The sequence below is a fragment of the Gopherus flavomarginatus genome, chromosome 9 (assembly GCF_025201925.1).
Source record: "Gopherus flavomarginatus isolate rGopFla2 chromosome 9, rGopFla2.mat.asm, whole genome shotgun sequence".
Lineage (NCBI taxonomy): Eukaryota > Metazoa > Chordata > Testudines > Testudinidae > Gopherus > Gopherus flavomarginatus.
Window position 1 is genome coordinate 31,269,485 of NC_066625.1, and position 14,680 is coordinate 31,284,164.

The 14,680-nt window shown below is 49.6% G+C and overlaps 1 protein-coding gene across 3 annotated transcripts in view; it reads left to right on the forward strand.

The window, feature by feature from the left end:
- RHOT2 (ras homolog family member T2) overlaps nt 1-13,828 on the forward strand; it is a 29,848-nt gene extending 16,020 nt beyond the window's left edge. For 2 of the 3 annotated variants that reach the window (XM_050968220.1, XM_050968219.1), the window contains exons 12-19: nt 2,331-2,415; nt 5,031-5,176; nt 5,285-5,385; nt 5,489-5,619; nt 6,332-6,412; nt 6,952-7,074; nt 7,415-7,617; nt 10,229-13,828. In XM_050968220.1, coding sequence (XP_050824177.1) covers nt 2,331-2,415; nt 5,031-5,176; nt 5,285-5,385; nt 5,489-5,619; nt 6,332-6,412; nt 6,952-7,074; nt 7,415-7,617; nt 10,229-10,346 — 988 coding nt within the window. In that variant the 3' untranslated portion in view covers nt 10,347-13,828. Of the gene's footprint in view, nt 1-2,330; nt 2,416-5,030; nt 5,177-5,259; nt 5,386-5,488; nt 5,620-6,331; nt 6,413-6,951; nt 7,075-7,414; nt 7,618-10,228 lie in introns of all 3 variants that reach the window. The other variant, XM_050968221.1, reaches the window with a different exon arrangement.
- The last annotated feature ends 852 nt before the right edge of the window (nt 13,829-14,680 follow it).

Genomic DNA, 14,680 nt, shown 5'->3' on the forward strand with positions numbered 1-14,680 from the left:
TGAGCCTTCCTTTTCAGCTGCCATATTTCTTTCTGAGGAGGCTCAGGGTCTCTCTTCCGTCCTAACTGACCTTCTCCAACCATACGTGGTTTGTGAGCAGTAAGGTTCTCCTTTGCTCCCAGTGAGTCTGCATCGCTAGCTGCCCCAGTGGCCTGGCGAGGCAGGAGCTGGAGTCCAACCTGATGACAGCGCACAGCACCCAGTCCAGTTCTCTGGCAATGGCAGAGTTGTGCTCATTGCCCCTGCGCTGGCCTGTCTGGGAAGTCAGGATGTGGGGGCGGACAGACCACTAACCCCAGTGACGCTGTTGATTCCACTGGTGCCCACAGAGGGGAGCAAATGGGGCCGTGACTGTGACTTTCCAGTGAAATCATTAAGGCGCTTTTGAAGTCTGTTGTCTCTTGGCAAAGCTGTTTGGAGCAGTAAGCCATCAGCTCAGGATTCAGCTGGGATTTTGCAGCTGCCGCCTCTTCTCTGATCCCTGTCACGCGCCCAGGCTAACAAAAGGGTTTGTACTGTGAGCTAGAGAATCCTATAGCCAAAGCAGCAAGGGTGGAATAGGGCTCTAACCATCAGAAGGGGAGCTACTGTGACTAAAACACCATTGTGACATACCGGGGTACAATGCAGACTAGTGGGGGGCTGTGTCACCCCTGCCCTGCAACCTTTGGCGCTGTACAAGGTTTTGCTGAAGCAGCTCCCAACTGGGCTGCTCCCAAACAGCCTCCAGCATGCAAGCCGTGCCCTGAGTGTCTCCGTATAGCTTCAGCCTGCCAGCCACACGTGGGTTACGCTGGCACTCACAGCCTTGGTTATATTGCAGGCTGACGCCCAGCACACCCCCAATCCCAGATTTCTCCAGGAAACGTATGGACAGCCCTCTCCTGGCCATTACACAATATTTTAAAGGGTATAATATGCCAGCTGATTATCTCAAATAGTTACTCAGACACATCAGTTTAAACACACTGGATTAGATAAAACAGTAAATCAGGTTTATTAACTACAGAGAGAGATTTAAGTGAGTACAAGTAATGAGGCATAAAAGTCAGAAATGATTACAAGAAAAATCAAGATAAGACATTTCTTAATACTTGACCTAACAAATGATACCAGATTCAAGCAAAGTTTCTCACCACATGCCTTCTGCAGTCTTTCTGACCAAACCCTGTAAGTCAGGACCCATCCCCCAGAGTCCAAGGAATGCTTCCTTTGTTGCTCCAGGTGCAGGGAGAGAGAGGAGGGTCCCTTGGGGGTGTTTGTCCCTCCTTTCTCTAGTTTCAGTCCCTCCCTTGAAAAACATTTCCAGCTGGGCACTAGGAGACTGTCTGTGTGGAAGGAGGTTTCTCGCTGGCTTTTTGTCACCTGTTGGAGCTTTGTATGTTTTCCTTCCCATGTGTTGACTCTGTTTCCTGCTTAAATGCAGGTGAAACAGAGCACACCTTCCTTTGTGGAGGACAGACCTGTTTGGCAGCCTCAATTTGGGTGGGGCTGTGGGTTTTGGAACATGTGTTGATAACTTCATACAGGGAACTCTTGTAACGTCACATCGTGTTGCCACATTTATATTAACAGGACGATATTGACCAGCAAAGTGAGTTTTCAGATGCTACCTCACAAGACATGCCTTGGACAAAAATTATTGCACTCGTGTGTAGGGTGTGAAGACGGGTGTATTCTGTCACAGCCACTCTGTCTCTTGCTGAATACTGCACTTGGAGCTCATGACAGAGCAAAATCAACACAGGAGGGGCTGCGGCAGCATTACCCACCCCCCACTTAGATAAGCATCCCAGGCCCAGGGAAGAATCCTGTATTCCTGTAAATCAAGGGCACTCAGACATCACTAGCTGAGGGCTGCATTAGCAACTTGCTCACGAACTGCGCCCAGTTGCTTTGAAATGGAGCAGGCTGCAGCCAGGCCACTGGGATCAAGTAGTCTCTTAAACCCACTGTAGGGCGCTAGGGCCTGCACTCTGACCTCCCCTGTTGTGGGTGTTTGGGAAGTTGGCTGTTTGTGACACCACTGCCCCAGGTCTCTTCTGCCCGCCCATTGAGCTGTGTGCAGGTGGTTGGCCTGTTTGACTCTGAGGGCACATGCAGCCAGTGAGAACTACTGCAACAGGCTCCGTTCAGAGGAGCCAGACTATCCCTTCTCGTGGAATTGGTTTGTGCCGTTGGATGGCGTGGAGCAGCCACAGTGATTTCTGTGCTAGTCACCAGGCTCAATGAAGAGAGATCTGAGTGGACGTCCCCGGTGTGGGAGTTAGTGTGTCCTTGAGTGCCTGGTTGACGGGTTGCATTGACTTGTTCTCTCTCCCTCCCTGCAGGTTCCGCGTGCCCCAGGGCTGTTCCACAGAGCTCAATCACTTTGGATACCAGTTTCTGCAACGGATGTTTGAGAAGCACGACAAGGTGAGCTGGGCTTGGCAAGGAGTGGTGAGGCAGGTGGCTGTCAAGCGGTCCAGTCCCCCTGTGAATACCGTCACAGTCTTGCAGACATGCATAGCTGCCCCTGCGCTCTTGCTCACATGTGCATCTTTGTAGCTGCTCTGCACGCAGTCCCATCTGCTTATTCTGTTGTCCTTGCATTCTCCTTCCTTGAGAGGATTGGGGTAAGGCAGCCCAGGGCCGTCCTCTTTCGCACAGAGAAACCATCTTCGTCGCATGCGTGTGACCTCTGGATACAAAGGATATTTTGCAACGCATTGTAGCTAAGAGTTAAACCAGACTCTCTGGAAACTCCAGCTGATGCAGAGCATGGCAGCCAGCTGTCTGACCAACACAGCTTGTTGAGAGCACACAGTTCCCGCGCTCCGATCACTCTAAACTTGACTGGATGCTCAGTGTGTAGCCATTAAAGTCTGGGTCTTGATAAGCTCCCTGCGGCTGGGGCTGGGCTGCGCTGTCATGGAGACTGCCTCTCTCTGCATGACCATAACCTCTGATAGCTCCCACCCTCGAACAGTGGAGTTCTTAGTAACCAAGGGGGTCGCTACTAGGAATTGGAGACAGAACCGCCTTGGCAGCTGGCCCACAGCAGTGGAACAATTATAAATGAACGCACACCAGACAGCCATCAGGGAGAGCACAAGGCCCAAACTGGGGAGGAGGAAGAAAGCAGTTTTTGCTCTTTTCTGGCTCTTTAAAGAGTGAGAGGAGAGCGTGGCAGCTCTATGCAGCTAACCCATCCGGTTCCGCAGTGATGTGCGCTGCATAAACACCCAAGCCCCTGTGTGCTCTGAAGCAGGCCAAGCCTCAATTCTGCAGCACTCCAGTGTGGCAAACTGATAACTCAGTGGCAGCTTCCTTTACATGTTTTAAAAAGGAAGTTTTCTCGAGTTCAGTCCAAAGACAAACAGCCCGATTGCTCATTGCCCCTTTATTTGGTTATTAAGTTCCACGTTACACTGCTCCTGCATTTTCCATTCCAGACGTGTTATTGCGTCATAGATGCTGTCTGGGGAAAAGCTGGCAGCTGAGTGATGGGCAGTTGGAGCTTTTGGCCCCTGAGAAAGCGTGGAAGAAAGTTGGGGATTGTAGGGTAAGCACATGGGTTGGGTGTTTCTGCTAAAATGATCAGCAGTGAAACAGCTGTTGATATGGAAGTTACCATCTCTAGGCTTCAGGGTTAGCACTCACGTGAAGAATGTCGTCAGTTCCACGCTGGGTAGATGTCAGTTACAGACTGATTCAGACTTTCTGCAGACTCAGGAAGACGTTGCATTGTTTACAGGTGGCTCACACTGTGGAGCAATCCTGCTGGAAAGGTATAACAAGTGGGGTTCCGCAGGGTTCTGTTTTGGGACCGGTTCTGTTCAATATCTTCATCAACGATTTAGATGTTGGCATAGAAAGTACGCTTATTAAGTTTGCGGACGATACCAAACTGGGAGGGATTGCAACTGCTTTGGAGGACAGGGTCAAAATTCAAAATGATCTGGACAAATTGGAGAAATGGTCTGAGGTAAACAGGATGAAGTTCAATAAAGATAAATGCAAAGTGCTCCACTTAGGAAGGAACAATCAGTTTCACACATACAGAATGGGAAGAGACTGTCTAGGAAAGAGTATGGCAGAAAGAGATCTAGGGGTCATAGTGGACCACAAGCTTAATATGAGTCAACAGTGTGATACTGTTGCAAAAAAAGCAAACGTGATTCTGGGATGCATTAACAGGTGTGTTGTAAACAAGACACGAGAAGTCATTCTTCCGCTTTACTCTGCGCTGGTTAGGCCTCAACTGGAGTATTGTGTCCAGTTCTGGGCACCGCATTTCAAGAAAGATGTGGAGAAATTGGAGAGGGTCCAGAGAAGAGCAACAAGAATGATTAAAGGTCTTGAGAACATGACCTATGAAGGAAGGCTGAAGGAATTGGGTTTGTTTAGTTTGGAAAAGAGAAGACTGAGAGGGGACATGATAGCAGTTTTCAGGTATCTAAAAGGGTGTCATCAGGAGGAGGGAGAAAACTTGTTCACCTTAGCCTCCAATGATAGAACAAGAAGCAATGGGCTTAAACTGCAGCAAGGGAGATTTAGGTTGGACATTAGGAAAAAGTTCCTAACTGTCAGGGTAGTTAAACACTGGAATAGATTGCCTAGGGAAGTTGTGGAATCTCCATCTCTGGAGATATTTAAGAGTAGGTTAGATAAATGTCTATCAGGGATGGTCTAGACAGTATTTGGTCCTGCCATGAGGGCAGGGGACTGGACTCGATGACCTCTCGAGGTCCCTTCCAGTCCTAGAGTCTATGAGGGTCTCTCTGCAGCTATGAGGATTAGAACTATTTTTTTCAACAAAAGCTTTTCCGTAGCAAAACTCTGCAGCAGCAAGTGATTTCTTCACCAAGGTGTGCAGTCACAGCCACACAGAGTATATGGGGCTCTGTCTGGGCCTAGATAAATACATCACTTAGGCCTAATTAGCCAGCATGTGTGCATATAGAGCTATGCACAAGAGTGTATCCATAATGCTCTGGGTCTCCAGGTGGCTCGCGCTGCAAGCATCAACTCTCCCTTTGTGTTCCCAGGATGGAGATGGAGCCCTCTCACCTGTGGAACTACAAAGCTTCTTCAATGTCTTCCCCTATGTGCCCTGGGGACCTGAACTCTACAACACGGTATGCACCACTGATAAAGGCCTGCTTTCACTGCATGGATTCCTCTGCCAATGGACGTAAGCGCAGTCCCTCTCTATCCCCCTTACTCCAGCTCACTTAGCACATCCCTGGCTCCGTCAGGGTTCTCTGTAACTGGCAGTGTTCTCTCTGCTTGGATCCCCCAGGCTGGTATCCTATCTGGATGTCCATCACTGCCTGGAGTACCTGGGTTACTTGGGCTACCCCATCTTCTCTGAGCACAACTCTCAGACACAGGCCATCACAGGTACGTCATCCCTCCGGTGTCGCTAGCATTGCCTCTGCTATCCTTGGACCTTTGGGGCCCACTTTCCTAGTGCTAACACTGGGCTCTGCGTCCCCTACTCCAGTTACCCGGGAAAAGAGAATCGACCTGGAGAAGGGTCAGACCCAGAGGAATGTCTTCCTTTGTAAAGTGATTGGCCCCAGGGGCACCGGCAAGTCTGCGTTCCTGCAGGCCTTCCTGGGGCGGAACCTGGCTGTGAGTATGCATGCTTTCCTCCCCTCAAAACCCCTTGTCTCTCACCTGGATGCTTGAAAAGATGAGGGCTTCAAACTCCTCCTTTGTCACTGTGCTTATGTAAAGCAGTCCTGGGTATGTACTGACTAGGGGCTGGGAGCCCAATGCCAGGAGTATCAGCAAGGAGACCCATTAATTCATCTACTTCATCCCTCTGGCCAGTGCAGGATTGTTCCCTACAGCACATTCCCTCATGCTTTATTCCGACTAGTCTGAATGTCCCAAACAGTGAGGCTCCCACCAGTTCTTGTGGGTGGAAGATCTGGTAGATCTCACTGTTTTTCCCTGATATTCATCCTAAGTTTTCCTTCATTTCCTAGAGCAGAGCAGCAGGTTCCTTCCTCACACTGCTTCCTGCACTAACAGGCCACGCTCTGGGGTTGTGGGGGAATCACCCATTCCCTGGGATGAATGGATGAGGAAGCATCTAGTCTTCACAGTTGCTTACTCAATAAGTTTGTATCCTCTGGTTCAGAGTGCAGCTTGCTGTGAATGGCTTTGTGCATGTGCCAGAAGCACAGGGAGCTGGGCCCGCTCCCCTGTAATAGTTTTGCCTCCAATAACAAGTTGCTGTAGTGCTTGGGGACTCTTGGGACAATGTTCACAGACCCCAATCCATGGTAAACATTCTCTCTTCCTCATGGCTGTACTGCTGTTGGCCCTTTCCTTGCAGGCGCAGAAGGAGTCCCCGGGAGAGCTGTCCTTCTATGCAATCAACACTGTCCAAGTCAGTGGCCAGGAAAAGTATTTAATAGTAAGTCCTGTGGAGCAGGAGAGTGGAGCAGCTCTTGAGGATGGATGAGCTGCTTCCTTGGCCATGTGGAGAGAGCAGAAAGGCTTCCTGGGGATTTAAAGATGTCTCACTGGAAATGGTCATGAGGAGAATGGAAGCGGCATTTAAGCCCTCTCCAATATGCAACCCCCAGTCTGAGGAGGCCATTCTGAAGTATCCTCATGGTTTCCAGTGCAGTTTGCTTTGTCCTGTAGTTAAAGATCTATCTCTGCTAGGCAACCACTTTTGGGTGCTCTCTAGAGGTGTGGCATATGCGCCACCTACAAAGAGGCATGGAGAGGTCAGTGACTCATCACAAGTCATAGAGCAGGTCACTGCAGTCCTGACTCGCAGCCTATCATGCTTCTGCGTCTGCAGCTGCCCTGACATGCTGTTCCTGTGACAGCCTGGGGTTGGCATGACCTGTGCATTGGCGGGAGAAGTGCCACAGTGTCCAGGCGCTGTGATATCTCCTGGCTATCTTCTCTTGGGCCACTTCCCTTTTCTTTCCTCTGCTCCAGTTATATGAGATTGATGTGGACACGGAGTTCATGAAGGCATCGGATGCAGCGTGCGATGTCGCCTGCTTAATGTACAACGTGAATGATCCCAAATCTTTCAACTATTGCGCCTGTATTTATAAGGTAAGCATCACGTCCTCCGCTGAGCAGCAGCCCCAGTCCCTTGGAAGGAAATCCACGTCCTAATGGGAGGGCAGGGTACCATACTGAGGATCCCTGCTTGCGCTATCCCTTATGTTAGTGCTAGCATCGTGACAGCAAAGCACTACTAGTGCCACCAGGGATCCTGCAGTTGAGCCCTCTCACAACAGAGCTCACTTGCTGTCCTGCAAGATGATCTTCCCTTCACTAGGGGCCACCCCTGCCACAGCCCAGCTTTGGAGTCCGCTGCTCCCTTTCCCCTCGATGGGTGATGACCACTTCCCTTTCTCTCCCTGTCGGGACCTTTGTGTCTCCTACACAGCAACACTACATGGATGGACAAATTCCCTGCATCTTTGTCGCCTCCAAGTCAGACCTGCCAGAAGTGACTCAGCAGCATGGACTCTCGCCTGCTGAGTTCTGTTACAAGCATCGCCTGCCGCCACCGTTCTACTTCACCTGCAACAGCCCCGGCCTGCCCAGCACCACCATCTATACCAAACTGGCCACGGCGGCCGCCTTCCCGTCAGTACTCGTTCGGAACCAATATAGAGCGTGGGCAGGCAGAATGCATGTGGGACTGAGGGGTGCATGTTAAGAAATGTTATCAGCCCAGGCCCATGTTACGGCACTTAGATGGTGATGAACGGGATCCCTTTTAAGCCAAAAAGCACTTTAAATATGTCAGTTTATTTTTATTTTATGGCTTATTGCTGTCGGATCTGAGCGCCTCACGCATTCCTAAATGTATCTTCCTAGCATGCCTGGGAGGTAGGGAAGCATTATTGTCCCCATCTTACTAAGGCATAGCACGACATGCCTGAGAGCCCTTACAGGAAGTCAGTGGCAGAGCCAGGAAAAGATCCCAGATCTGCCTTAGCCACAAGACCAGCCTCCCTCTCCTTTAGTGTGAGTAGGGTCTGCAGAGGGAGTCTGTAAAAACAGCACCTTCACTCCCAGTGGCCTGCCACCTGTGGACATCGGGTGTGGCCTCCTTATAAACAAATAAGTGTGTAGCCCTGCACAGCCAGCTCAGCTCTGGGGGAGAGAGCTGGATTCTGTCCCAGCCCATGCACCGCCAACAGAATTGTCAACTATTTATCAACTACGTTCCCGTTGCAGGATCTTTATTGTTGATGCGTGAGTTGGAAAGAGCCTAGCGGGAATTTCCTGTCCCAGGCACTGAGCTTGCAGCTCTGGCATCGGTCTTGTATTTTCCCCCTAAACTGATCAGATTTGTACTGAGATCAGTAAACTGGAGCCTCATGAGGCCGTTTGTACAGAGTTGCTTTCTGGTGTAGAAATGAGTTGCCTAGTTAAGCAGATTTAGGCTCAATATTTAGGTTTGGCAAAAGAAAGTGACTAGAAAAGTTCCTGGATAGACCATTACCTGCAGTAAGAGCATTGTTTTAGTAGAGGGGAGCTGGACAGTGAAACTGACCCATCTAGTTAGATGCAGGGAGTAAACGCCTACTGGGAGTAAATTAGATTGTTAATTCTAGAAGAACAATAAGCAGATCCGAGATTTTTCGTTGGTCTTCATTCAGTAAACATTTTCTCTTTTAGCGCTGATGCTTTTTTCTCCACATATTAAAATTTAAATATTCCTAATATATCTAGGAACTTCAGTATAAATAAATAACATACGTAATGGAGGCCCTGAGATTGGCTGTTCTTTGATTCAGCTGTGTATGAATAATGGATTTTCCTCTCCTCCTTGGGGATATGCCTGGAGTATATAGAATTGGATAATGCAGGCTTGCTAAGGAAGCTGACTTGCATGGGAGGCTTGGTCCAGTTCTGCTTAACATCCTCACAACTGCACTGTAATGCACTGTAGATGGGCAGGTTCCACCGACCTGTCCTGGGGGCGACTAGTGGCCTTGATCCTCCAGGGCAGGGGGTCCCCCCCTTTGAAAATATTTCAGGTTGTGAGGATCCCCCCCCCCCCCCGCCCAAAAAAGTGTTAGCAAATTTCTGTACATATCGGCTTACCATATTTCAAGTTCCCAGATAGAGGCCACAGGGAGGGCGGGTACTGCAGCTGCCACGCTCCGTCCGGGAGCAGCAGTGCAGAAGTAAAGGTGGCAGTACCATAGCATGCCACCCTTTGGACCAAAAAAGAGGTCATGCCTGGGAAAATCCGAATATATGGTAACCCTGTGTTAAGGGTTAACTAAGCACTGTCATGAAATGCAAAGGATCTAAAGATGATTGTAATATTTTTTATGATTTCACAACCCCCCTACAATTGTCTTTTGAGTTGGGACCCCCAGTTTGAGAAGTGCCGTTCTAGGGCTTTCCGTAACTGCCACTTCTCAGCAGCCCTTGGTGGGTTTGATGTATTTTGATCTCAGCATTGAAAGGTGTAAATGCAGCTTGGCCTAGAAAGGAAGAGGTGTAACTCCTGGTTCGTACCAGTTACTTCAATGATGTTGTGCTATTTATACCTTTGCTAAGAAAAAAGCATGTCAGTAAAGCCTGTATCCATCCCACCCGTTCATAAATACACTAAGAAAAGAAAGGAATGGCTTTATTCCATTGTAATCAGCTCTGATGAGCTACCAAGGGATCAGTGCACAGATGATGGTGAGGACCAACCTTACAATGCCTCCTTTTCTCCCCCATATCCCTTCTCCTCTTTTCTGCTTAGAGACAGTGAAAGATTTTCAGATTGCAGAATTTCAACACTATTCTCGGGTTCCCTTTTTGAAGCCAGCTAGAGAGCCGGGCACATTTTTTTCTTTAAATTTTGAATTTTCCAAACGGGGGGTGGGAATTGTCCTCCCACCCCCGTTGTGCTTCTGCTTTTCTGGTTCTCTGCTCTACACAAGGGGTGAGGCTAGCTCCACTGTCCTCTGGGGAAGTGCTGGCGCTTGGTTTTCAGCTTCGGACTCAAAGGAGCTAGGTCTGGGGCTCTCCATACATGCACTTTTTGCAGGTATGGCATTGTCATGCCGGTGCAGAGTGCTTGTTCCAGCGTGACTGCTCTGGAAGCCGAGGGCTGGCCATCGGAGTCTATTGCATGGACAAGTGCATCCTGTCCTCTTGGGCTGACAGTTTCTCTAGTGTCTGTGTGGTTGTAGGACCTTGTCTGTGCAGTTCACTGAACAGCTGCTTGTCTGTTTCTTTGCAGTCACCTGAATGACACCGAGCTGGGAGCTGCTTCCTTCTGGCTCAGAGTAGCCTTGGGAGCCAGTATCACTGCTGTGGTAGGATTTGCACTTTACAAAGCGCTGGCAAAGAGCAAATAAGGAAGAAGAGAACTGACCTTCCCTCATCCCCGTCCCAGTGCTTACCTAAGCTTCCTTCTACTACTACAACGCACCCAGGTAGATGGGATCAAACTGGCCCTCCCTGGACCCCTGGGAGGAGGTGCCTTCCTCCCCCAAACTTGATTTCAGCACCAGCAAAGCAGATCCACAAACAGGATCCTCCAGACCTAATGACACCAACCAGCATGGCCAAGAATGTTGTTCTCTACACTTCCAACGTACCCATCACTAGGGGTCTGACTCCAAATGCCCCATTGCTCAACGTTACCCTCAGTCCACTCTGCTGTGGGAATGTCATGGTCTCCCCTTGCCATGTCTGGGCATCTGCAGAGCCTGGAGTCCAGTCTCCCTGGAGCTTTGAGGGGGTCACCTGTGTCTCTTTTAATATTGTTTTTAAGACCAGCTCAGACTTGAAACAAACGACGCGCCCTGGGAAAGCTGTACATATCTCTCAGACCAGGGGCGGCAGCAATCACGCTGGTCCAGTCTTTTATTCCCAGGGACGGTATCGTTTTATATCAGTGTGGTTCACGGGGACTTCCTGGAGCCTGCGGGAATTCTGCAAGCACCAGAGTTGGTGCCGACTTGTGTTTTCTCTCCTCTGAGGTGGAGCTGTGCAGTGGGCTCGGGGCCCTGTCCTTATAGCACAAGGTCTATTAGGAAACAGTGGACAAAACTGGGATTTAGGAAGCCTAGGCTAACTAGACAATGTATTGTCAAAGGTGCTGCGTGGAAGGGGATTCACCCATTGTGCTTCTTGCTGTCTAGTAGCCATCTAATGTCTCCTGGCATTTATTGGCATATCCTTCTGTTGACTGCTGGCCAAACCTCCTTACCTTAGAGGCATTGTGACTCTCCAAGCTGCCGGACTTTAGCAAAGCTACATTTCTGGAAGCACTGTCGCTTACAAGGTATTCCAGGGACCCTTCTGCCCTTTCCACCTGTTCAGGGATGCCATCAGGTTCAAGTTAATATCAGAAGCCCTTACAATGGTCACCAACAACCCCCTTAGATTAGTAAAAGGGAGCCTTTGAAAACCTAATCTACTACTTAACTATTCCTGCACTTGGAAATTGCTTCTTTTACGTTCAGTGTCATGAAATGACTTTTTAATAGTAGGCTTTATCAGATGTTTTTTTAAATTTCCATCTGGGTCTAACCGACCTGTGTCCCTGTAAAAGACCCTGCATTGTGACCTCACTTCAAAGGCAATCACTAGAAAATGATTTCCAGGTGCTCACCGCCTGCCACCTCAACCAAGCTTCCTAGCAGCTCCTATTCCAGCCAGTCCCACCATGCAGAGGTATGGGAGATTGCTGCCTGGCAGATCCTTCACCAGCTTGTCCCATCCCACCCTTCACAAGGCTGTTTTCCCCTTTCCAACCCCACCCTGCTTGTGTCGCCAGTATTAATAGGCATCCTGGGAGGTGTGTTAACCTGAAAGATGGCATGTTTGGCAGGGTGATACACCGGCTGATATAGCAAAGGACTGGTGTGTCTGAATTCACCATTAGAAGTGTAGGGTGTCTATACTACCTGCGCAGTGTCAAACGAATACTGTAATGTTACTGTGTCAGCTGCAGTACCTGATGGAATTTGTGCCGTTGGTGCAAATGCTTGGTGATCGAGTATTGTGCAGCTAAGTGGCCACTTGTCCGTACTGCATGACCATGGTCTCTACAGGGCTCTGCAGCACCACATGATACTTTGTATTTGTAGCTTTCATTGTTGAGTCTCTTATAAGTTCCTTGAACTGGAAGTTTTGCTTTCCCTGACGCCCTGGCTTTTTCTGATCCAAAGTGGTTAACTGGCAGATGCAGGGGCTATCAGCCCCTTGCTGCTGCTCCTCTTGTTCAGACACCAGCTCCCATTTTATCAGCCCAGCACAAAGTCCCTATGGGACTCACTGAAGACCGTCCCGGGGTAAGGACTGTCCTCTCCACCAGCCAATCCAGGCCCATCTCTGCTTTCCTCACCTCCCGACTGCATAAAGTTTCTGCTCTGTTCATGCCTGTTGGTGGAGAAAAACATGAAGTATTGATTCAGGAAATGCTGCTAGCACTTTAGCCTTTTGTGCGCACTCAGGGCAGGCTTCTGTACAGTATCTTTGTGGGATGACCTGATGGAAGATGTACCTGTTTCCTGTATGCTTGTCTATAGTTTAAAATACTTTCAGGCTGCAGAGTAAAGGCTGGGCTCGAAGCAGAAGCCTGCCTTTAAGTCCGTTTGTGTAGGGGGTCCTCTGGCGACTGAGTACAGCGTCTTCCTCCTTAACTGGCTTGCTGGGGTGGGGACTGGGCTGGCTCCCCAGTCTGGGGGCAATGCATTTCAGACTCGTCAGGCTGGGCCTGCTCCAAGGGCCTTCTGAAGGAGCTCAGCACGGCCCCCGTCCTCTCTGATTCTTGGTGGTGGGTAACGTGTGTGCTTGTCCAAGTGGCTCCTGCTGCGGGACCTGTCTCTCCAAGCTGAGGCAGAGAACAGTGGGGTGGGGTGATTTTGAACTTGTGGCCTTGGCTTTGCAGTGTGGAGCCTGTGGCTGTGGGCCGAAGTCTCCTCACCAGGGGGTGGAGGAAGAGCACCCACCAGCTGCCAGAAGCTGACAGAGACGCCTGTGCAGGGCGCTGTTGCACAGATCAGCCGGTCGCCGTGCTTGCATGGCTCTGAAGCACAGAGCTGACTGTCACGGGTGCCTCCCTCCGGCCAGGGAGCATTTGCTAAATCAAGGCAAAGGGCTCCAGAGCATTTCTGTCTTTAACCGAGCCACGTTCCCCTTTTTCAGTGTTCACACGGGGCACAGCCTTTGCCAAAGGGCCCTCCTGTCCTCCAGGCTGCTCCATGACAGCCTGGAGCAGGTAGAAGCATTTCAGAATTCAGCTAGCAATGCCCAACTGTCTCTGTCCTCGGAGCTTGCCACGGCTGAGAGGAGCTGGCTCTTTGTGACTGTCCATGTTGGGTGCCGTCAGCCCACCGGTGGCCTGGGATTGAGCTGTGAGTTGAGCTTTCCCTCAGAGTCACTCTCATGACAGAGCGGCCCTCCTGGTTGAAATGGAGGGCACAGTTTTGTGGCGTTCTCCCCCCTTGTTCCCTTGCCCACCTCTCATTGCTGGTGGGAGTAATGTTGGTCCCACCACACAGTGGAATCTGCACAATCTTCTGTTTGGATTATTTTTTGGGCCCCCAGAAGCTATGTTTGCTTTGTGGTGGGGGCCGGGTCCACGTCGAGTTTCCCATTTCACTGGTCATTCCCCAGTCCTTGCTTGAGTGTGTTAAGTCTGTGATAGCCTCCTGTCACAGCCAAGACCCAAATGTGGTGTCTTCTATATGAGAAACACTGTAATGAAGTGCAGAGGCCGAAAGGCCTTCTGCCCTTGACACTGTGTTCCAATGACAGTCCGGATCCTATTAAGCCATATGATTTTATCAGAAGAATTCTGTAAAAAAATAAATTTTTATGCACCTTCTGGCTGCAAATTCCTTGTCTGCTTTTCTTATTGGCAGGGGTGGGGGAGGTTGAGTTGTCCTCTGAGGTGTTTCATGCAGATGAAACCACCTTGGAGCATACCAAAGCTGAAGACTTGGGGGTAGTAGTATATATTATTTGCCCCCATTGTGCTAGGTGCTGTACAAACAGAATCGAAGATGGGTCTCTGCCCCAAAGAGCTTACAGTCTAAGAGGAGACCAAACGTGATAGACAGAAAAGAAGTGATTTGCCAAACTTTACAGTATGATTGATCTCTACTGCTATGGTGCCATCCGACTCTGAGCAACTTACAGCAAAAAGGACCAAGATCTGAAATAAAAGTCTTAAAAAGAAATGGAGCAATAGCGAAGTGAGATGCGGCCTCCCTTTCCCCACCTCGCACCTATCCAGGCTCTGAAGAGCTGCGTGAATGGTGGTGGTGTAGGGGGGTATGAATAAGCAAAATTCCTTTACTTCACTGCCACCTCCTGCATTTGCTGTTTCCATCGGCAGGAATGTCGATGGGAGCAATGAACACGAAGTGAATGCTGGCCAATATTTGATCACAGCCAATTTTGAACTCTTTGATCAAGTCTTTGCACGGGTGACCGAGTTGGGGGTGGAGTTATGCTCGTCCAATCCAGGAACAGAAATCTGCCATGTGTCCTGTGTCCAGAACTAAGCAACATAGCTCTTATATTGATTACATGAATACGCTAAACCTCAAGAATTATCTTCCACAATTATTCAGTGAATAATAGCCACGATGAGTCTGATAATTCATGAGTAGAGGCAAAGCGTATCAAGTTGGTCACAGATGGACTGATTCAGCATTGTTGTTCCCTGCCAGTG